Source organism: Staurois parvus, unplaced genomic scaffold, assembly GCF_062004578.1.
Source record: "Staurois parvus isolate SC_StPar_1 unplaced genomic scaffold, SC_StPar_1.0 ptg000303l, whole genome shotgun sequence".
NCBI lineage: Eukaryota > Metazoa > Chordata > Amphibia > Anura > Ranidae > Staurois > Staurois parvus.
In genome coordinates, this window is record NW_028318099.1 from 4,417,131 (window position 1) to 4,441,451 (window position 24,321).

At 41.9% G+C, this 24,321-nt stretch overlaps 1 protein-coding gene across 6 annotated transcripts in view; it reads right to left on the reverse strand.

Annotated features, from left to right (window-relative positions):
- The window catches only part of FAM13C (family with sequence similarity 13 member C), a 185,134-nt gene extending 161,210 nt beyond the window's left edge, over positions 1 to 23,924 (reverse strand). For 3 of the 6 annotated variants that reach the window (XM_089683152.1, XM_089683156.1, XM_089683157.1), the window contains exon 1: positions 23,743 to 23,923. In XM_089683152.1, coding sequence (XP_089539278.1) covers positions 23,743 to 23,804 — 62 coding nt within the window. In that variant the 5' untranslated portion in view covers positions 23,805 to 23,923. Of the gene's footprint in view, positions 1 to 7,533; positions 7,613 to 23,742 lie in introns of those variants that run through there. The other 3 variants (XM_089683151.1, XM_089683154.1, XM_089683153.1) reach the window with 3 other exon arrangements.
- Between the last annotated feature and the right edge of the window lie 397 nt (positions 23,925 to 24,321).

A 24,321-nucleotide genomic window follows, 5' to 3' on the forward strand; every position in this document is an offset into this window, starting at 1 on the left:
ACACATGGTGCGGTGCTTTGTGGCCAGAATTAAATCCCCTTTACATGGCTCTTTACATGGCAAAGTTGCTTACTCAGAAACATGCCTAGAGGTCTTCCAACAGAATGTTTCCAATCAGTTCAAGGAGGGGGGGGGGGGTCTCAGAACAGCAGTTAGTACCAGGTTGAGCTTCAAAGGTGATAAAGTAGGTTGAATTGCGGGAATGATATGAGCAACTCTGCAGAAAAGTCTTGGTAAGAAATTGCGAGGCAATGGGTTTCTGGAAGAGGATGGAGAAGAGAGAAACCTTTCCCTTGGGGTGTTCAGGGTCAGACACCGGTCAAGTCCAGACTGAAGAAAAGCCAAAATATAAGCGTATTCAATAGGGTTAGGTCTTCAGTCCTTGCACCAGGCAAACTAAGCCTTCCATGTGTGATGGTAAATCTTCCACACGTTGGATTAGTTAAGATGGGAAAACCAAAACAGAGATAGCCCTATCCTTTAGGACTTGGGTTTCAACAGCCATGCCATTAAAACCAATGACTGATGAGCAGGATGGAACAGGGGGCTGTGTACTAGGTTTATCTGGGCCAATTTGGTGCAATGAGAACTAAAAGGGACCTTTCCGTCTCTTTCTTGCAGAGTAGTCAAAGATGGAGCTTCGTTGGATAGAAGGCATAAACCAGTTGGAATCAAAGGAATCACCTATATAACTACTGAGAGGGCTAAAGGATCCCTGGTCTTGGTCAAATTTTTTCCATCTTGCTGTTGAACATATAGGCTAGGATTTCTACATCTGTTTTCCGCTCGTTTGACAGCAATTTAAAAAAATCTCTGGGTGCAGAGACCTCTCCTATGGATCCAGCAGTTGACATCACAGAAAGTGCATGGCCAATAGGACTGGAATGTAAAATTCTTTCTAGGGATGTATTAGACTCATTTTGTTCAAGCCGCTAGGCTTCTGTCATTGCCATGTTCCAAGTCCTGTGAAGGAATGCTTTTCCCAATTGCAACTCTTTTGCAGTCTATTCAAAACTAGACAGACGTTTTAGCTTTAGATACACTTTATCTTAAAAATGCAATTACTCCAAATTAAAAATGCAATTACTCCAAATTTACCTAACAGGGATCTCACGTTTAACCTGCAATTTAATTGGTTGTAATCAGCTACTGCAATTGTGCCATCACTTTTCTGTCCTGACCTATATATGCAGATGCTGAAAATCCACAGCAGAATTAAACAACTTAGAAACACACTGCAAACCCCAGGCAGATAGTATGGACTTTAAAACACAAATTAATGCAGCTTCCTAGTTTTTAGTTCATCATTACATTTTTTTATTGTAAAGCACAAGCATAGTAAGTACCTTAAAATAATTAAGAAAACTAAGGTAAGCCATAGATGATCCGATTTTGCAGGAAAGAAAATTGCTCGATTCCTCCATCAACACAGTCAGTGTTGAGGGGGGAAATCCCTCCCGCAGAGCTGTTGTGTTCTCCCAAAGAGGGCGTCCATGCCGGGAGAACACAGTGATTACTGCTAGCAGCTATAATAGCCGTTAGCAATAATTGCAATAATTGTCATACAACAAAATCGACCTAGGTACAATCAGCCTGCCCATGGATGGTTTAAATCTCAGGTGGATCAGCAGGGGCCATTCAAATTGCTGGTGATGTGATAAAACACACAAGATTGTGGAAAATGAAAAGCAATAAAAATGAATACTAATACAATAATAAAGTATTTAAAGTAATTAAATGTGATAGTCCACTGTGGAAAATTACATGAATTTTGTGATTTTGCACAATGGACCATCAGGTTTAACTGTAAGGACTGTATTAATATTTATTTTTAATGCTTTTCATTTTTCACAATATTGTGTTTTATCACACTACCAGTGATTTAAACAGTATAGTGACACTTATGTCGGCCAAAGATGGTTTGAATCTTGGCTAGTTCAGCAGGGACTGTCCAAGATTCGAACCATCTATGGGCAAGCTGATTGGACCCAAACTGATTGTTGTATGACTTGCGTACAACCAGCCTGTCAGATTTCTCATATGATTATTACAAGAAAGAAACTCACATTATCTATGGCTGGCTTTAGTCTTCATGGCTTAGCATAGCACATTTGTTCATGCATTTCTGAGTATGGCAGCTGTTTTTTTAAAGGATAAGTTCACCTTTTGCACAAAAAAGAATAAAATGCCATTTTTTTGCAGGTAAAAACAATGTGCATTTATTATTTTTGGCTGCAAGAGCCTGTAAAGCATAGCACCAGTGATCAGCAAATCGCTGATGCCATGCAGGACTCCTGCAGACCTGTCAGTATATCTGCTTGCTCATACGGGATGTGCGGGCAAGCAGCTATAATGACCGGTAGAATCAATGAACTACCACGGCGCTCCACAGCACAGTGATAGTTCATTGAGGACTACAAGCAGACAGCCGCTAAGGCTGTCAGGACTTTCAATTAATTTATTCACAGAACACTGTGGAGGAATGACACGGTCATGTGAGCGGAGCCCCGCATAGCCACGCTGTTTTTAACTACTGACAGAAGTACGGGGAGAAGTTCCCCATACTAGCTGTCACATGGAGGGGGCGGCTGCAGCATTGGGAACATATTACATGTCCCAATATTGAACATAACCTTTACATTTTGTGATATTTAATCACAGGCAAGGGCGGACTGACCATTCGAGCACTCGGGCACTGCCCGAGGGCCCGGGGTCAGTAGGGGGCCCCAAGAGATGCCCCTGGTACCTTTCATTGGCTTTTTCATAGGCTTTTTTGCGTGTGGGCGAGGACACATGGGCCCCATGATCCCTTATTGCCCGGGGGCCCCATAAGTTGTCAGTCCGCCCCTGATCACAGGTGAGCACAAAGTTTTGATGATATAATATAGTATGTACCTGAATTTGACTTGGGATCAACCTTTTACGGTCTACTGTAAATCACAGGTCAGGGAAGGAGAGATGAACAAATCAGAGGAGCTTTTTAAGTGGGTGCAGACCTGTCACATGGTTGGTGTGGGGAAGAGACCTGTATGTGAAAGTGAAACTGCAGCAGGGGAAATGTTTTGCTGTGTGACAGTATAATGTTAATCTCAGGACTAGATAGACAAATAAAAAAACCTTTGGTAGGTAAACATCTCCCTTGTATACAGTCTGTAATTCATCTGTGTATTTAGCTGTTCACCTGAAATTTAGCTTCAAGTCATTTGACTAGTTATGGGTTGACTAATAAAAATATGTGCCAAAGGAAAATAAACTGTTGTGCATAGCTACCACAAATATTAAAATCCAGATTGTAAACATAAAAGTTTGAAATGGTTTCCCCATAACACGGTTTTCATAGATCAACTCATTTTGGCTATAACCTTGATTCTACAACGGAGGCAGCAGCAGCAGATCGTACCAAATCTGCACTCGATTCTTTGCTTTAGGTATGAAGTGCAATGTATATTTGGCTGCTGTAAATGTACAGCTCGAATTCTGACTCTGGTTGCTATGGAAACTGTCTATGTTGGATGTGCTAAAGCAAAGAAGGGGAGGCAGAAATAAGCCAGACAGCGAGGATATGTGTTTTTCATTAAAAACCAATGTTTTGCATTAGGGTGGTTTTGAGTAAAAATTCAGAATCTGCAGTAAATTCGTTTTGCAAAAGTAACATCAATGTGCTAGACAGGACGATGTAATTATGCTCTACTCAACGACATCATTTCCTTCTACCTGGATTGGCTCACTTGCCAATCAAAAGACCCAGCTTAGAGCTATTCCTCTGCAATCAACCCAATTGTTTAAAACAGGATAATAAATAACTTTTCAGCAGAACCCTTCAAAGAGTTGGCCAATAAGCTGGTATTAAAACGCATCTACCGTCATTTATGAGATATTGCGTCTTAGCAGTGTCAAGCAGGCAGTGGGAAAACGCTGCTTAGTGGGCCCCAAATCAGAAAGCGAAGAGATCCCATCTTACAGAGAAAGTGAAGAAATGGTATTATTGCCTAGGCCCTACCCTGAAATGTTTACCTTTTGCATTGTATTACTTAACTAGAAAAGCTACAATTTCTGGGGAAATTGTGTGAAGTGTTCTTGCCTCCACCAGTAATCTACAACTGGAGTGGGCGGAGTAACTGGGTGGAGTGGCTTGTCACTCTGCTGCCTGCTCACACACCTGGGTTCCTATGGCAACTCACTCTACAGCAAGGGCAGAGAAGAGCGGTTAAAAACAAACTGCTCCAACTTGCTCACTTCACTGGCGATTGCCATCTTCAAACGGTTGTAGTTCCAAAATTATAAATCCTACACCAAATAGCTTTATATTGTGAGAATCACAAGACCCAGACCTACATTTTGATGCATAGCATGTCTCTGAAATATTAAAAATGAAGGCACAGTCGCAGTTTAGAAATTTCCCTTCAAATTTGAGGTGGCTAGAGTGGAGTTTCAATGAATGTCAATGGGCGGCGTGAGTTGCAAACAAATGGTCATATTGTGAAAACTATCAGGACTATGGCTTAGCCGTGGGCATTTGTTTGTGGCAGCAGGGATAGCTAAATGTTTTGATATAAGATTTGTGTAGGTGGGCTTGAAAATGAGGGAGTAATGGCAGTTTAGAAATCATATCCTGATTTTTCAGCTCACACTCTAGCTTTTGTCAGCTCCCACTCTAGTTTTGAACATTGCGCCATTCATTCCTATGGGACCAATTTCACCACAAAAACGCTGATGTTTTGTGAACCATTCGGCGAAACGTTCCACAAAGTAATAGCACACCAATCGGGAACAATCAGCACGTTTCGTCACGTTACTGTCTATGTAGTGTAAATACTGTGGGAGGAGTTAGGGTGGTAAATTTGGCTATAATAATAAGAATATATATGTGAGATAACAGTAAGTGGTCTTGCCATGCAAGAACACTTAAATTGCAATATCCCTGCAGTGTGAGGTCACCTAATGCTAGCCATACACCTTCAAATCAGCTGAAATTTGAGCTGTGAGCAACCTTGTTGACACCACTTGTCTTTTGACAAAACTTTGATTTTAAACTTTGAAAGATGTGGACAGAAATTCTTCGCTGAATAGTGACTGCAGCCAATCACAAGTGTTCACTGTTCAGGTATTCTGACCAACAATGGGTGGCAAGAGAGATTCCTTAATCCCTACTGTTGAACCACTTCCCGTCCAACCATAGTCTATGGACAGCAAACGGGCAGCTGTGCAGATGCGGGATGATATTCCTCTACATCAGGTCACATTGCTGGCTCCTGTGTGGCTCACAGAGCACTCACCTGGAAGCCTGGTGATCGGTATGTTGTCCAGACACAGCGGATCACATTACCGCTGTATCTGCGCGATCGCATGGTGTTTTACCATGTGAAAGTAAAGAACCAAGTAATACCAAGTGTAAGTAAAGATCAGTTCTCTATTCTCTCAGTCTGAGAGCAGAGATAACCAATGCAGCAGCATGTGAGTGTACAGCAGCCTTTCAGTTTGCAGGTGCACACACAGACTGTTGTGCCAGCCAGCCCCAGTGTCCCTGATCGCCACCATATGTCATACCAGCACCCTAATTACTGCCATATGCCATACCAGCACCCTAATTACTGCCATATGCCATACCAGCACCCTAATTACCGCCATATGCCATACCAGCACCCTAATTACTGCCATGTGCCGTACCAGCACCCTGATTACCACCATATGCCATACCAGCACCCCAATTACTGCTATATGCCATACCAGCACCCTAATTACCACCATATGCCATGCCAGCACCCTAATTACCGCCATATGGCATACCAGCACCCTAATTACCGCCATATGGCATACCAGCACCCTAATTAATGCCATACCAGCACCCTAATTACCGCCATATGCCATACCAGCACCCTAATTACCGCCATATGCCATACCAGCACTGTGATCACCGCTATTTGCCATACCAGCATCCTGATCACCGTCATATGCCATACCAACATCCTGATTACCCCAAAGCAGCATCCTGATCACCGACATCTGCCATATCAGCACCCTGATCACCCCATATGCCATACTAGCATCCTGATCACCGCCATGCCCCATACCAGTGCCCTGATTGCCGCCATATGCCATATCCACACCATGATCACTGCCATACACCATACCAGCATGTGATCGCTGCCATACATCATACCAGCACCGTGATCACCGTCATACCCCTTTCCAGCATCCTGATCACCCCATACCCCATTCTAGCATCCTGATCACCCTATACCAGCATTCTGATCGTTGCCATAAACTATACCAGCACCCTGATCATCCCATATGCCATACTAGCATCCTGATCACCACCACACCCCATACTAGTGCCCCGATCACCGCCATACCAGCACCCTGATCACCGCCATACGCCATACCAGTGCCTTGATCACCCCATATGCCATACCAGCGTCCTGATCACCACCATACCTTATGGTAACATTCTGATTGCTGCCATACCCCATACATGTGTCCTTATCACTGCCATACGTCAAATGGCATACACCAATGGCTCCCACTGCTGTGTCTCAGCCAGTGAGCAGAGAGAGACCCAGGACAACCGAGGCTCCCATGCACATCACTGAATTGAGATGAGGCTCAAGTAAGTATCAGGGGGGCTGAGAGGGGAGTTGCACACAGAAGGTTTTTTACCGTCATGCATAGAATACATGAAGGTAAAAAACCTTCTGCCTTCAGAACCACTTGAAGTAATTTCTGTTCAGCCACTGGGGCTGAACAGAGAAATCTACATATATATGGCTAACCTAAAGCTGGCCACACACTAGTAGATTTTTGAATGAACACTTGTACAAAAATTCATACACAAATTCTCAGTACATTTTATGATGTAACAAATGTTATTTGTAAAGTACTTCAAAATGTTGTTTGATTTTAACGTATGTTTTTCTCAAACAGAAACCACATACATTGTTAAAAATTCACTTAGAAAATGTTTCCATTCTACTTCTTTTTTTCTTGTTACTGCTGTCAAAAACGAACACTGATTTGACCCCACTAACAATTACAGAATAAATGAATGTTCCTAAAATGAAAAATTTCAAACAATATTCCACTAGTGTATGGCCAGCTTTAGGCACCGCATAGATGGATCCGGTTTTTCATAAAACCAGCTGGTTGAGAGAAAACAAAATGATCATATTCCTCATGTTTACACATTTGTGGTGAATAAGGGAATACTCCCCGCTGACCTATAGTATTCTGACAGAGGGGAGACTTCCCTGCCATCAGAATACATGGATCAGCATTGCAGGCTGTAGCTTACAGCACTGATCAAGCAAGGAAAATCCAACAGGGTGGTTGTACAGATGTTAGTCAGTAGAATGACTTCTGTACAACCTCCATGCCAATACATGGATTGAAATTCAGCCTGTCCCTGCTAAACCAGCCATAATTCAATCCTTGTATGGCTGGCTTCAGGAACTGCTACCTTAGACACCAGATTTGTAGTGAGATAAAGCAATGTCACTACTGCACTGCTCACTGTTCTTGCCAGAAGGGAAACTGTACCTGTAAATCTGCAGCGCTAGTATCTGCTTCATTCATTCTGTGTGTCTGTGCTTTCTGAACATCTCCTGCTGCTTCTTGACAATTAACACACTATTCATCAGATCACCAAACTTCCGTTGGGCAGCTTTTACTTCAGCTGCCCATCTACCAAGATGGCCTCTTCCTTAGTCAGACACGATGTGGAGCAAGTTTTCGTGAAATGAAAAGAAAAATCAGTTCTAGTTCTTTGTCCTTCAATTGCCTTTTCTGTGCATAGCTTCCACAGATGAAACATACACAGCATTCACAATTAAGTGCAGGTCATGGAACTTGCTACTAAAAGTGAACCTGATGTATCTGCTACAGATTGTACAATTTGATATTTATTTCTTCTGATCTTTTATTTTTCTCACTTTTTTAGATTCTACAAACTGTCGCATGTCTTATCTATCTAAGATGCTGTCTTAGGTGAAGTTCACATGTTTGCATGTTGGGAATGCTTGCAAAATTGTGCATCTTTCCCAATGTCCTGGTACTTCTTTATCTGCATTTCTGTTGGCAAGGCAGCCCACTGAATCGAATAGGCTGCCCTTCCTTCAGAATGGGAGTCATACTGATGTGAACAGAGCAGATGTCTCTTTATCAAAAAGATAATGTGCATCATATCTTATTTTGAGTACCTTTTTTGTCCACAATATTGCTGTAAGCACAATACTGGATGTCACAATGTTTTCAGGAAACAAACCCAAGCATTAAAATTTCATAGGCATTTACATGTTAATGTAAATTTAAAAATCATTTAAAATACTGTTAAATCTGCAGCTTACATTAAAACAATACCTTGTGATCCTTGTTCAGAAACTTCCTGTTATGGTAAAAACACTTGTTCTCCTTCAATACCATTCTATCACACAGTTTTCTAATGTAACCTACTGCCTTTTTAAGCCCTCTATGACCACCCAACACATACACTTTATCAGGGGTGTCAAACTGGTGGCCCTCCAGCTGTTGCAAAACTACAAGTCCCATCATGCCCCTGCCTTTGGGAGTCATGCTTGTAACTGTCAATCTTGCAATGCCTCATGTTTAACAACAGCTGGAGGGCTGCCAGTTTGACACCCGTGCACTATATTGTCAAAAGTATTGGGATGCCTGCCTTTACACGCACATGAACTTTAATGGCATCCCAGTGTTAGTCCGTAGGGTTCAATACTGAGTTGGCCCACCCTTTGTAGCTATAGGAACTTCAACTCTTCTGGGAAGGTTGTCCACATGTCTATTGGAATGTTTGACCATTCTTCCAGAAGCGCATTTATGAGGTCAGGCACTGATGTCAGACAAGAAGGCCTGGCTCGCAGTCTCCTTCCACCCCAAATTTGCTCATCCGCATCTTTATGGACCTTGCTTTGTGCAATGTTGCACAGCCATGCTGGAACAGGAAGGGGCCATCCCCAAACTGTTCCCACAAAGTTGGAAGCATGAAATTGTCCAAAATGTCTTTGTATTCTGACGCCTTAAGAGTTCCCTTCACTGGAACTAAGGGGCCAAGCCCAACCCCTGAAAAACAACCCCGCATCATAACCCCCCCTCCACCAAGCTTTACACTTGGCACAATGCAGTCAGGCATGTACCGTTCTCCTGGCAATGGCCAAACCCAGACACATCAATTGGATTGCCAGACAGAAGTGTGATTCATCACTCCAGAGAACATGTCTCCACTACTGTAGAGTCCAGTGGCAGCGTGCTTTACACCACTACATCTGACAATTTGCATTGCACTTGGTGATGCAAGGCTTGGATGCAGCTACTTGTTCATGGAAACCCATTCCATGAAGTGCTCTACACACTGTTGTGCTAATCTGAAGGCCACATGAAGTTTGGAGATCTTCAGCTATTGACTCTGCAGACAGTTGGGGATTTCTGCGCACTGTGAGCTTCAGCATGCACTGACCCCACTAACAGTTGGCCGTAGAATATTTAGTAGTAAGGAAATTTTATGGATGGACTTATTGCACAGGTGGCAACCTATCAAGGTACCATGCTTTTTGATCATGTGACTGTGATGGTCATCTGATTGCAATCCTTCCCATACCCCAGGCATTTGAACTGTATAAAAAGTGATGCCGGGGCAGGCAAGAACGGAGTAACATACATTTAAGCACATTCTGATGTCACCATTGAAAAATCTGTGCTAGAAATAGGCCTTCACTGGAGTGCATGCATGTAGACAGAAAGTGTATGCAAACAGACTTCAGGAGATCAGTAGCAGGTGTAAAAAAATGCTAAAAACAAATTATTTTATTAAACAAAGGCAATGTTTTATGATATAAAGTTTTTTAGCAAATAAAATGTTATTTCATTGGGGTTTGCAGCTACTTTAATAGCCCAAGGACATCTGTTGAGGTAAAACCAATATAGCCAGAACACATTGCTGACTGTATCCATACACCTTTTAGAACAGTGGTCTCCAAACTGCTGCCCAGGGGACAAATGTGCCCTTTGCTTGCTTTTATGTGGCACTTGCAGGACCATTTCAGCCACTGATACTAACTATGGGGTATAATTCCCCCCATTGACACCAGTGAGGGGGTATAAGTCCTCCCAATGACACCAACAATGGGACCCAATGAAACCAACGATGGGGCACAATTTCTCTCACTGACACCAACAATGAGGCAAAATTACTTGCACTGACACCAACAATGGGGCACAATTCCTCCCACTGACACCAAACCATGGTGTCAAGTGTTTTTTCCACTGACATCGGGAATTTTCTACTCCCAATGGCCAATGTCTGGCCTCCCTGATGTTTAACGGACAATAAACTGTCCCTTTGTTTAGAAAGTATGGAGATCCCTGTTCTAGAAGAACTCCAGACTAAAGGCATCAACAATAACCAATTTTTAGCTGAATTATGCAGTACACAAATTAGTTCTATGTCAGTCAATTCGAGCCTGTATATGAAATTTCCCAGAAAAACGTATGCAGAAAAAGAGCATGGAAAACGTCTGCTGTGCCATGGGAGTTTTTTCCTGTTCAGATCTGCTAACCTACATACATATATGTATATATACATACACATATATATATATATATATATATACATATATACATACATATATATATATGAGAGGTGCTAGATTTTCCTGGTATTAGCCTGTAAAACTCCAAAAGGTGCAATGTGATCAAACCTGTAAAACCACTTGTTAATGCTATGTCTGTTAGTAATGAATAGGACACGCTAGTAAATCTAGCCATCACTCATAAGTATAGTGAATAAAATGCAAAGTTGTTCAAATATACCTGGCAGTTAAGAGACACAGGAAGCCATAATTTGTAACTTTCTCTAGTGTTTTTTTTTTTTTTTAAATTGTAATAGGGCTGTGAAACCATACTGTATATACAAAAATTGAGCTCAAGCTATTTTTAAAATGTAGTGATAGATTGGAACCTCTGTCCAGGTTTTTATTTCTGTATGTCCCATTGGAGAGATTTTTCTGTGGTTCGTGTCCCAAAAACATGAAAGTGAGAATAAATGTCCTTATTAGTTTATCTCTTCTCCTGTTCTGGTAACTTTCAACTTTTGGTGGTCCTTCACATTTTGCTCCAGTAACAACTATTGCCAGAACAGGAAGTGAGGATGAATTCTCTCAATAGGGACACAGCAATATAAAAAAAAAAAAACTTTCAACCCATTCAGCAAAACTAAGTTCTGTTTACTGCTGCTCAAGGTAGAGAGACTCCCAATCTCCAAGCACAACTCCTCCTGTAGGTTCTAGCCCAGCTCGTGTGCTGTATAGATAAGAACAAATAAAGTCCAATCGGCTGCACTCCAAACAATCCACTTTACTGAACTAAGATAAAGCCAATACAGACAGTGGAAATACAGGGGGTGACTGCCAGCATAGTTTTGATCTTTTTGTATATAATTTGGGCAATTCAGTTATTTTTTCTAATACGCTGAAGAATCTACTCTTCTGGCCTTTGGCAATGCTTTTCTTTGCCATCATTGGAATGAAGGTAACAAGTTAAATTCAGTTATCTGTCAGGTTCTTAGAAAGCTAGTAGAGGAGATCTTCGCATAGATAGCATTGCAGTACTGCCCTGTCAGTTTACAGCCAGACATAGATGAGCAATTTTCTTTAATGCAACCACAGTGTTGATGGGGGAATCCCTCCCGCAGAGCTATTGTGTTCTCCCAGCATGGGTGGAAGTGTTTGTGGATGGGGTGTGGCCAGGGAAGCCAGGAGAATAAACCTGGGTACATTTAGCCTGCCCATACATGGTTAGAATCTAGCTCAGTCCCTGCTGAACCAGATGATATTTGAACGGTCTATGGCCAGCGTAAGCGTATGCGATTGATTTTGGTCCAAAACTGTTTGATGATTGGACAAGTCCACTATATAGGAGAAGGTGCCTGGGTTTGTAAAACAACTGTAACAGGGACCATTCCTTTTTCTATGAAAGGCAATGGTTGTTGAGCAATCTCTAAAATTTCCGATTGTGTTGAGAAACCTCTGAATGGAATTACAAGCTCCCACCATGCTTACAATTGTAGGCCACCAGAGAACCCCCTACATGGTGGCCCAATAAGGCAAATAAGGCTCCCATGCAAACATAGGGCCATATATGCCCAAATTTGCTATAGTACCACAAGAGATGAGCAATGTAGAGACACCCAATACCACAACAAACTCCAAAGCGGGAATCTGGCCTGTGTTGTGTATCATAAGTCCTACTAATATATATCTCAGTTCTACAATACAGTTTCTTTTAATTGTTTTATCCCTCAAAAAACACCTACTTGCTAGAAAACAGGTGTGCTTCTCCATTCCTACCCTTTCAAACATTACCTCTGACTTTAATGCACTAAATAATGATCTGAATATTTTAAAGCTTTGAGATCCTCTAAGAAACTGCAGGGCCCTTTTTTATAAAAACTCTAAAGGAAAAGACAATGGAAGAAAAATAGGAATTTGTTGCTTACATGGACTAAATTCACCATTTCATTTTTACAAATAATAAAAGCTGGAACCTGATTGGTCATTATGGGCAGTACTGCACTATTTCTCTAATTTAGATCCCTTCCTTCTCCAAGTTCAAGAAACACTGATAATCAAAGTGTCTGCTGCCTGCAAACAACAAATCAGATTCATAACACCTAAAAGCAGTAAAAGGTTGAAACTGATTGGAGGCCAGGGGAAAAAGACATGTCTAATCTCAGACAAGTTGTTGCAGTTTGAAATCTTTTTCTCTGGTCCGTAAAGACATTACACTTTAGCATGTAACAAACACATCTGTTGGTAAAAAACAAAAAACAAAAAACAAAACCACAATTTGTACTCACTATAAATTTGATTTCTTTAGTGTTTCATTGGGGGAGACATGGTATATACCCAGTCATTGGGAGGTTGTTAACTAAGAAGCAGAAGGTTTGGCTCTTCTACAGGACATCTTGCTCTGCAGGCAAAGTCAGACTCTGTTTCCCCTAGCAGTGAAAGGTAGCTTTAGGTAGCCAAGAGAACCAAAAATCCTAACCACAAATCTTAGGCCTCATGCACACGGGCATATTGAAAAATGCTGGTTTTGGTGCATAACTAAGCACATGCCATTTACAGGCATATGCAGGTAAACTCATTCCATTGGCCAGGATATTCAGTTATTCTAAATACAAATCAGAAACCAATGTTAAATATGTCAATCTAAAATCAAAGTCTGTAGGGTCTTATGAACTCTCACCAGATCTAAAGACCCTTCACATACAGTACATGGGTCAAATAAAGCCTGTAAATGAATCCATTGTTCTAGCCACTAGAGTGAGTTAACACTTGTTTACACACATTTTTGATGTTCATGCGTGCATAAGCATAAAAACCGCTTAAAGCAGAAATACACTTCTCCGGGAATGCTTAAATACCTGCATGTGCATGCAGCTAACATGCAGAGGTATAAAAAAAAGCAGATGCCCATGAAAGCAGTGTTTTTTTTAACTTCCGTGTGCAGCTTCAGTTACTCCCATTTCTCATAGTCTTTCATAATGAACGGGAAGTCTTAATACAAAGCATGTTAAAGTGTGATATAACATGCAGTGGGCGCATTAAACGCCGCAATGGAATGACTAAGCCCTGGTTCATGTGTTGTGCGCAAAAAAATAGTCTTCGCATCTTTCATTATGAATCTCCAATAAACAGTTTAAAAGTTAGTCTACAATAGGAAGAATCAGAAACTCTTAAACTATTCACTGCTGTCTGGGTCCTTGCTAGGAGATTCAGGACTCGCTACCATTGTCCTCAGACAAGAAGTGATGAGAAATCAAATGTTTATGGGTGTTATCATACAGGTGGAGGAAACTCTTTCAATGAGGGCAACTCTTATTATGATAGCTCTCCAAGAAGTGATATCCCCTCACTTCAGAGAGATTTTCTCTCGTTCTTCAGGTCTCACTTGTAAAAGAAGTTCTTCTACATTTCTTACAAGTTTTGACTAAAGATATACAGTTTGAATTCCACTGCAAATATTATCTGTTTATGCCAAGTTCACATGTACTTTATGTGGCATAACATAGGTGGGCCTTCTTCTGAGAAGCTGCATATTTACGTTTCACGGCACAGAGACTGAGCTGTCACTGACAGTTCCTAGTCTAACACTAAGGGTCAGGAGCCACAAGGACACATGAACGCTCTAATAGCCTGTAATGTGCTATCACAGTGATTACCCAGTAAAACCCACCCCTGTATTATCTTTCTCCTCTGAACGATGAAAAGAATACATTTTATCTTTAATGCCCCATACACACGGGGCAGACTCCGGGAGGAGTCCACTTGCTCAGTGGGGGATTTGATCACTGATTCCCACTGAGTAAGCAGATGGCTGCTCCATGTCCACTCCGCTTATGTAGAGAGGACACTGACAAAGCCCACTTTCCTCTATGAGTGGTCTGATGTAAACAGACCACCTGTCCGTTTACATAGTGAAAAAAGGGGGAGAGAACAATGTTCTTGGACAACTTGCCAGCCAGCTTGCTAACAACCGAATTAACCTGTCTAACAGTATGCGTTTATAACAGGGGTTTAGTTAGCACACATTTGCAAATACATACGTAAGCCACAGAGCCACGACACGGCACCCTGATCATCTGTGGTCCTAACTCTAAAATTTGTGAGTCCCCATAGTAGAGGCACATGCATTTAATGAAAAGATCAAGGGCAGGTGGACCTGAGGGAGCCACCCCTCTTAAAGGCAAAGGAGTGCACTGGACCCCAGCATGTAGCACAATGGCAACCAGGGTCCTAGTGCACCCACGTACCAAAAAATCAAACATTGTGCTACATGCTGGGGTCCAGTGCACTCCTTTGCCTTTAAGAGGGGTGGCTCCCTCAGGTCCACCTGCCCTTGATCTATCCATTAAATGCATGTGCCTCTACTATGGGGACTCACAAATTTTAGAGTTAGGACCACAGATGATCAGGGTGCCGTGTCGTGGCTCTGTGGCTTACGTATGTATTTGCAAATGTGTGCTAACTAAACCCCTGTTATAAACGCATACTGTTAGACAGGTTAATTCGGTTGTTAGCAAGCTGGCTGGCAAGTTGTCCAAGAACATTGTTCTCTCCCCCTTTTTTCACTATGTGATGCCTGTTTATGTGTCCTTGCTTCATAAGCCAGTTATAGACTTGGGCGGGTGGCCACTTTTATGCACCTGTCCGTTTACACCTGACTGCCAACCAATCAAATCCCCATCCGTTTTTAGTGGATCAGATTGCATGTGGGCGGCTGTAAACAGACACATGTCCTTTTATACCTGCTGCTCTATAGAGGAGAATGGAGGGTTTGACCGAGTCCACCTAAAAACCTGACAGGTGGAGCCTATTGGTCTGCCCATGCGATAAGGGCCTTAGGCCTCTTTCAAACAGACAGACCAACTGGGTCTGTCTGTCAGTTTTTCTAGCGGACACGACTGGATGCTCCATTGCTCTCTATGGAGTGGCAGATGTAAATGGACATGGCTGTTTATACCCGCTTGCATCCCATCTGATCCTGTCCGCTAAAAACAGACATATGGGGAACTGATCCCCATCCGTCTAGCAGATTGAATCAGATGGCAGTTGGATGGAAACAGGTTTCCATCCGACAGCTGATAGAGGACAGCGGGCTGTGTACGCGTCCGCTCTGCATAAGCGGAGCGGACATAGACCTGTTATCTGCTTGCTCAGTGGGGATCAGTGGACAGATGTCCCCGTTGAGCAAGCAGAACCGCTCCATGTGTAAAGGGCATTGCTCATAGAGAAAGGCGAATAATGTAAACAAAAACAAAAAAATAGTTAGATCATGGCTTGGTCTAGGTTACTGTCAGGATCAATGGCAAAGGTCACAGTTAGGGTCAGCATGTTTTAAGGTAGGATTTTTTTTTTAATTGTTAATTTAGAATCAGTGCGTTTAGGTAAGATTAAAAAAAAAGAGACGCTAAATCCATACTATTGTTTCTGGTCTCTATTACAGGTAAAGACAAAAATTATAAACACATATGGTCATGAATATCAGGAGTTGAATTTTTATTTTGTTTTTTTTTTTTAGTGATGTTCATGGTAATGGCAAGAAATATACAGCTAAATGTATTTTATTTATTTTGGGCCAGTTTATATTTGATAATAAAAATCACCAACAAAGGGCCAATTTCTCCTGAAAAACACAAGGTATAATTTACCTGGATGCCAAATAGTTACAATGATGTGTACAGTTTTACTAACATGACAAAGTTGCAAAACTAGGTTCAGGCATTAAAATTTGTTTTTATTTTTCAAGAGGTTAATATACTGTAAATAAACACTGTGTTTATTTCCTTTTTTACAGTATGTTTGTTTTTATCATGAATGTTATCAGTTGGAGTATTACATAATTACATTAAGTACTAAGATAATGCATTTCACATAATCAGTCAGTACTCCACAGACACTTAAAAGCAAAACTACGTGAGACAATTAAAAAAAACTAGTTGATCTAGACTCATAGAAATAGGGATGCATGAGTGCCAATAGGGGCCAAAAGTGTGGGAAGTGTGGATGCTGACAGCAACTATTTTAAAGCTTAGGAGGCAAACAAGCCGAGATTGGCAGGAAGCCGAGAGACGACGGATTACTTGAAAGGTCATCATCACAACTGCTTCAGCTTTTTAGCAGGTAGAAAACACTGATGTGCCTCATTACCTTCAACAAGATATATTTTTACTTATTGAGCACCTTCAGAATGACAGAAAGGCAGGATATTTGTTTGAAATGAAGAACTGGTGAAATTATTAATTAGAATCAATTAACACTTATACCTCTCCTTTAAGTGCAACTAAGAGAAACCAACTAAAGAAAAACTAAGAAAATAGTACGAAAATGTCCGTACAAGGAATAATCGGCCAATTATCTAATCGTTAGTATAGTGCAGGGGTCTTCAAACTGCGGACAGAAGGCCAGATGTGGCCTTTTGCTAGCCTTTATCTGGACTCTGGGTCACTATTCTTCCCAAAGATATGAGGCACTATTCCTCCCACTGACACCAACAATGAGACACTATTTATTGCACTGATAACAATGATGGGTTACTATTCCCTCCACTAATATCATTGTTGGGCCAGTACTCCTCCTGTTCCTGACCACCAACCCTGAGGCCATGTTTATTCTCATTGATCCAGAGCTCAGGACATTTTCTACTCTCACTAGCCAAAATCAGGTCCCCCTAAAGTCAAAAGGACAGTAAACTGGCACTATGTTTGCAGTTTAGAGACTCCTGGTATAGTGCTTTCGACAGCTGATTCTGACTTTTTGGACAACAAAAATGGAGGGTGCAAGGTAGACATTTTTTATTGTACAAGAACACAATGTTGTTTGTTTAATATGCACAGTAATCATACAGAGATAATCGAATAGAAAAAAAATGCAGATGATCAGACGCATAGAACAACCCTACACTCCCTCTTCTACTACACTAGTATGTAGCTACATTTGCCTTTGTCGGCCAAGGATTTTCTTATGAGTCAATACCATTCTGACTACATCATGATTTGCACTTTTGTGGAAAATCAAATGGTTGGTCGTCCAATTTTCTCATAGTGTGTACTAGGCTTTAGAGTACACACAATTTTAACCGGTCCTGAGCGCAGTTCACCCCCTTGAGCAAGATCGTTTGTGTAGTGCGAGTGCTCCAAACCTTGCATGGGATAGGTTAACCACTTGACACCAAATCACGTACATGTAGGGATTATACCAGGGTTATGGCTGCAGCTATCAGCCATAACCCCGGTATTGTTTTCTTCAGTTGGTAATGCTCTACAAAGTAAATGCAATCCAAGCGGCTAATTAGTAGGTGGATTGCTTTTTTAGGCAGCAGAGGGATATCCCCAACCCTCTGGGATCTCCTGTCCTGAGGTCTGATCTTGGGGTTGCACCAGCTTGCAACAGAGGTGTTCAGAGACCGGATTAGGCCAGATGTAAACACTGATTTTTTTTTCTGGAAAGCATGAGATTATTTTTTTTTTTTTCTATAGGAATCTTTCAAGGGTAGAGGAGAGACCAAGGGTCTTGTAGACCCCAGATGTCTCCATAAAGAGAACCTGCCATGCTTTATTTCTATCACAGGGGATGTTTCTTGTGATGGGAATAAAAGTGATCATAAAACTTAGGGGACAGTGTAAAAATAAAAAAAAACAAAACATTTTTTTAAAACCAATTTTTTTTTTTTTTAAGCTCTTCCATCACCCCTGTGCTTGCATGCAGAGGTGAACACATATGTAGGTTGCACACACATATGTAAATAGTCTTCACACCACACGTGAGGCAACCTGTAAAATTGTTTAAAGTGCCACCTGTGGAGATTAAGTATGGTAGTTTGTCACCATTCCATGGGCATGTGTAATTTTAAAGCTTGACATGTTAGGTATCGATTTACTCGGCCTAACATCATCTTTTATATTTTACAAAAAATTGGGTTACATATACTTAATTTTTTTTGTTCATTAAAGTTCATGAAGGTGTATTTTTTCCCCCCAAAAAAATAGTTTGAAAAACTGCTGCACAAATACTGTGTGAAATAAAAAATTGCAACAACCACCAATTTATTCTCTATTCTCCTCTGCAAAAATAAATAACTAAATATTTTATATATATATATTTATTAAATTTATTATGTTTGTGGGTTCTAAGTAACTTTCTAGCAAAAGAATACTGATTTTTAAATGTAAACAAAAAAAAAAAAGTTTCAGAATAGGCCTGGTCTGTTTACGCATACCGCATTCAGAAGCGCTTGGAAAAGGTGGTTCCCAGTGCTGTTCACTCAATGGTTTACATCAGAGTGCATTCACACTGGGTAAACTGAACTGCACCCGAGATCAATCCCCCTCACCCCCACCTTCCCCACTGATCTGCACTTACACTGGACTGTAAAGAAGTGTTTCGGGGCACACTCCTCTACCTACTAGACCAGTGATCCATGCTTCACTACATTGTCCTCTATGAAGAGTTCTGTGCTCTGGCAAAGATTGCACTCACACTAAAGCAAACTGTACCAGACCACAACCTAACCATGCCCGGGACCACCTCTTTCACATGGTCCCATACCAGAGGCGGACTGACAACTCATGGGGGCCCCGGGCAATAGAGGATCATGGGGCTCCTGTGTCCTTGCCCAAACTCAAAAAAGCCTATGAAAAAAGGTACCAGGGGCAGCTCATGGAGCCCCCTACTGACTCCGGGCCCTCGGGTAGAGCCCGAGTTTCCAAAGGGTCAGTCCACCCCTGCCCCATACATGGTATGCTTAACCAATCCTGGGTGCAGTTCGGAACACTCACACTACACAAACAAACCATCCCAAGGGCCTGAATTGCGCCCAGGATCAATTTAAGGTGCCAGTGTAAGTGCACCCTTAGTGCGAGTGTCAGAGCACAGAACTCTCCATTGGATGACTAGATTACTGTATGTACTAAAGCAGGGATCACTGTAGGCTAGTTAGCATTAGTGTGCCCTGGACCACTTGCTTATAGCCCATTGTCAGTGCAGGCCAGAAGCGGGGAGGACCAAGAACTAAACTAGGGCAAGTCTCAGTTAAACCAGTCCCAGTGTGAGTACACCATATTAGAGACCAGGACTAGAAACCCTGAGAAAATGTAGTTCTACTACCTCCACTAACTCTTGGTTCCTGACAACACAGCATAGCAGGGAGCTATGGGTCATGCTTAGGAGTACAAGTTCTATTTTTCAAGTACAAGTTCATACAAGTTCTATTTTTTTTTCTTAATTACTACAATTGTAAAACGTCCGGTGCCTTCTTGCACCCAGGGAGTCATGGCGCAGCATACAGCCACCAATATAAAATGAACATATACACAACAGACGCCATCTGCGTTTAGAAACAGCCAGCTGTGTACAGTCAATCACTTGTATTGGTGGCTGTACGCAGCACCGTGGCTCCTTGGACGCAAGAAAATTTACGCTTCAAGACTCAGGAATGTACACTCAATGGGGCTGATTTACTAAAATGCAAAATCTGATGCAGTTGTGTACAGAAACCAATCAGCTTCCAGTTTTTTTTTTTGTGTTAAAGCTTCATTGAACAAGCTGAAGTTAGAAGCGGATAGGCTACATGCAAAGCTGCACCAGATTTTGAACTCTCCAGTTTTAGTAAATCAACCCCATTGTGTGCACAAGACCTAGAGCAGTATAAGGTTTTATATTGAGAGAGTTTTAGGAAAGAGGTCTATTTCTGTAAGATAAAAAAGGCAATCTAGTTCAACCTGCTAAGGAAAAATTGGGATTATTTGGGCAGTACAAAGAGAAGGGAGGATGTGCAGGAACGTGATGTGCAGGAACGTAATGTTCCTGCACAGGTGCAGGCTTCAGAGTTTACTCTAGTCAGTGTAAGGAAAGTTGAATCCTATAGGAGTTATGTTTCGTTTTGTTAAAATCTAGCTTCAAGCATCTTTTTCCCATTTAAAGTCTGGTTTCAGTACCAAAAACCAAGTATTATCTCTACCTTTAGCACCATGTTGCATGCTATACCCAAATTTAAGGTGAAACATGTTGGAAAGCACCCCAACCTTCATCTCTCCCATTCCCCATGACATCGGGTGGGTGGCTCTACTCCCTGGCACTTGCTGCCCATTTTTAAAATCAGTATAGATTTCTGGGGCTACAGAGATCTGTGAATGAATGAACAAACTACAAATCCTGTCTGGCACCACAGCAGATGGGACTGGGAAAAAATATATGTTGGCTGCCATTGCTGACCACCTGCTGAAAATGCTAATTTCTTGGCTGTCTCTGGCTTCCATACCTCAAGCTATTGACTAAGAAAAAGTATACAAATTACAAAAACAGAGGAAGTAAAGACCCCTAATCTACTAATTGCTCCAGTTAAAGCATTAGTTCACCTTTTCAGAAAAAATTTAAAGTGAGCTACCACCGTACACCCTTAGAACCCCCACCCCGGTCTCCAAAGCATAGCAGAGCTTTCAGTGCCCAGACAGCCCATGTAGTGGACTGGGGATTGAAATGCCAGCTCTTCTCCCTCTTCTCTATTCAGCACTTCCGAGACAGGTCTGAGCAAGTCTGATTGGTCAGTGCCGGCACAGAACTGATCCATCCTGGAAGAGGGAGAATAATGGGCATTTCAAATTCCTAGACCACTACATGGGCTGCATGGGCACTAACAGCTCCACACAAGTTAATTACTCCGGGGACCAGGGATTAAGGGGGTCCTTATGAGGGTGTATGGTGTTCCTTAACCTTTTTATTTTTCAGAAAATGTGAACTCCTTTAAATATCTCAAATGTTAAAGCAAAAGGCTCACTTTGTCTGCCAGGCAACCAGCATCCCCATAAGGAGCAACCAGCAATGATAGCTCAACATGTTTCACTCAGTAAAGCTTTCCCTCACATTAGAAATACTTTTCACTTAATCAGGGATCTCCAAGGGCCAGTTTACTGTCTTTCAGACTTTACACATTAGTGGGAATAGATGGTCTTCAGGCTTGGTGGTCCAAGGGATTAAAAAATTACATAACGCCTGTACCCAGTAGGTGGAGGAATGGTGCCCCATCATTGGTAACAGTGGGAGGAATAGTGCCCCATCATTGGTGTCAATGGGAGGAATGGTGCCCCATCATCGGTGTCAGTGGGAGGAATGGTGCCCCATCATTGGTGTCAGTGGGAGGAATGGTGCCCCATCATCGGTGTCAGTGGGAGGAATGGTGCCCCATCATCGGTGTCAGTGGGAGGAATGGTACCCCATCATCGATGTCAGTGGGAGGAATGGTACCCCATCATCGATGTCAGTGGGAGGAATGGTGCCCCATCATCGGTGTCAGTGGGAGGAATGGTGCCTCACTGTTGAGGTAAGTGGAAGGATTGGTACCTCATCAATGGTATCAGAAGGGGAAATGGTGCACCATCAATGGTGTCAATGGGAGGAATAGTAACTCATCAATAGGAAGAACAGCGTCCCAAGCGCATAAAAGGCAAGCAAATGGCCACATTTGGCCTATGGACTGCAGTTTGGAGATCACCGACATATCACTGTGTAAACTGTAGAAGGTATCAGATTAAAAAAAAAAACAAAAAACAAAAAAAACACTAGATTTGGTCAATACGATTTACCAGCACTGTGTAAATCTGTTTAAGGCTAAGTTCACACCTCTGTGTATTTTTTACATGTTTCTGCGGCATTTTGTGGGGGGGTTTTGCTAATAGGAAAGTATTGACTTCAAAGTGACTTTGATACAACTCAGGTTGTGACTTTTAGTGCAACTTTGGATTGGTGCAGCTCAGATGTGACTTTGCTACTACCGTATTTGAGTACCAGAGAGTGAAAAATCGCATCAGAGTTGCACTACATGAACAGAACTGTCATACTTTCTAATTAGCAAGAAAAAATAAAATATGCAAAACACATAAAAAAATGCAACAATTCCATTTTGGTACAGATCTATTAAAGTCTATTGCAAAAAAAACGCAATCTGCTGCAGGCAACAATGTCCCTGACCCTTTAAAATAAAATGCACAGATGTGAACTAGATCCATAGGAAAACACGTTAAATGGACTGTAGTGCGTTTCTGTAAACTGGATAACAGACTCAAATACACTCAAGTATGAACCTAGGCTAAAGGCCTGAATCCATTAAAACTATATTTTCAATGGTCCATTGAAACAATTCATTAACAATGCAATTGTTAACACGTGTATCAAACATTTAAATCCGACCTTGTAAGGAAAAATCATTTGCTCTAAAACGAGGTCTATAGAATGCAATAATCACTCAAACCTCATCTAAATATTTAGATTTTTATCATTCTGGACCAAAAAAAAAAAAAAAAAAAATGGCTGTTGTCTGCATTATTTCCATTACACACTATCTAAACGCCTTAAATATTCATCATATGCAAAACTGTGGTAACAAGAATTTTCATTTGAAATGTATGGTGCACAAATACATTTTGTTGTCTTCATAAATTGGCAGTAAATATCAGGTGCATATGTGCAACCCATATAGCGAAGGCGATGAATGCAGGATGCAGAAGGGAAGATTGTGAGCTCTGCCTTGTACAAGCAAGCTACCTGTCATTGTGATGTGTAATGTCTCTACACCCAGTGTGTGTGGGTGGGTGGGGGAAAAAGGATTGCTCTATTAAAGTTTTGTTCCTGAGCTTTATTTGAACCACTTTTGGCCAGCTGCATATATATATATATATATATATATATATATATATATATATATATATATATATATATATATATATATATATTAAACATCAGTCTCCTATTTTACATTCAATTATATATACATGGGGGGGGGGTTGGGTATGAAATGGCTGAGGATTTTCCTGCACCAGGCTGCCCTGCACATCAATACATCTACAATATGTACATTTAGGAGTGGATCGGAGTGGACTCGGGAGAATCGACCTGTTTTGTTGTTTCCTGTAGCATCAAGCGCCACAATCACACAGAATGCAGGCGAATCGCACCTCTGGATCTAATTACAAGTGATTGACAGCCAAATACAGGATCTAGGGTGGAAAAGAGAGCGATTTCTTTTGGTGTGTGTGTGTGTGTGTGTGATCTGCGGATAAAGTCGGTCAGACATGTGCAATGACAGCAGCCAGGGAGTGCAGGAGAATCAGGCTGGAGCACACAGCCCCGGATACATTGTTGTTTACTCGAATGATATTACAGCAGATTGAAAGGTTTCACTTACTCGGTTACAGCTGTGCTGCCGAAGGAATTGTTCTGAAGGCTGAAACAGAAACAAGAAAACATCAGATTACAGAGCGGGGCTCACAGGCTGTCGGGATCCTGTCCGGTGGATGGCACACATACACAAACATGGCATTGCAAAGACAAGCCTCTCTGTCAGCTCGACATGCACATACCTTGGGCTGCACTGCACATGCTCACTGCCTCCCCAGAAGGGACTAGCCCTGCTGCAACACTGAAACCACACAGCACATCAGATGCTGCTCAGACACAGGCTGCAAACGCTGGATCTGAAACAACAACACATCGAAAAGCAGTCTTCCAGTCTACAGGGTTCAAAACACCCGATTTGTGCTGCTCATGATGCATTTCATGTGACAATAGAAGAGGCTGCTGCTGGGCGGACTGACAACTGATGGGGCCCCGGGCAATAGGGGATTATGGGGCCCCTGTGTCCTTGCCCACACTCAAAAAAAGCCTATTAAAAAAAAAAAAAAAAAAAAAGGTACCAGGGGCATTTCATGGGCCCCCCTACTGACCCCGGGCCCTTGGGTAGTGCAGGGGTGGACTGCCCCTGGGC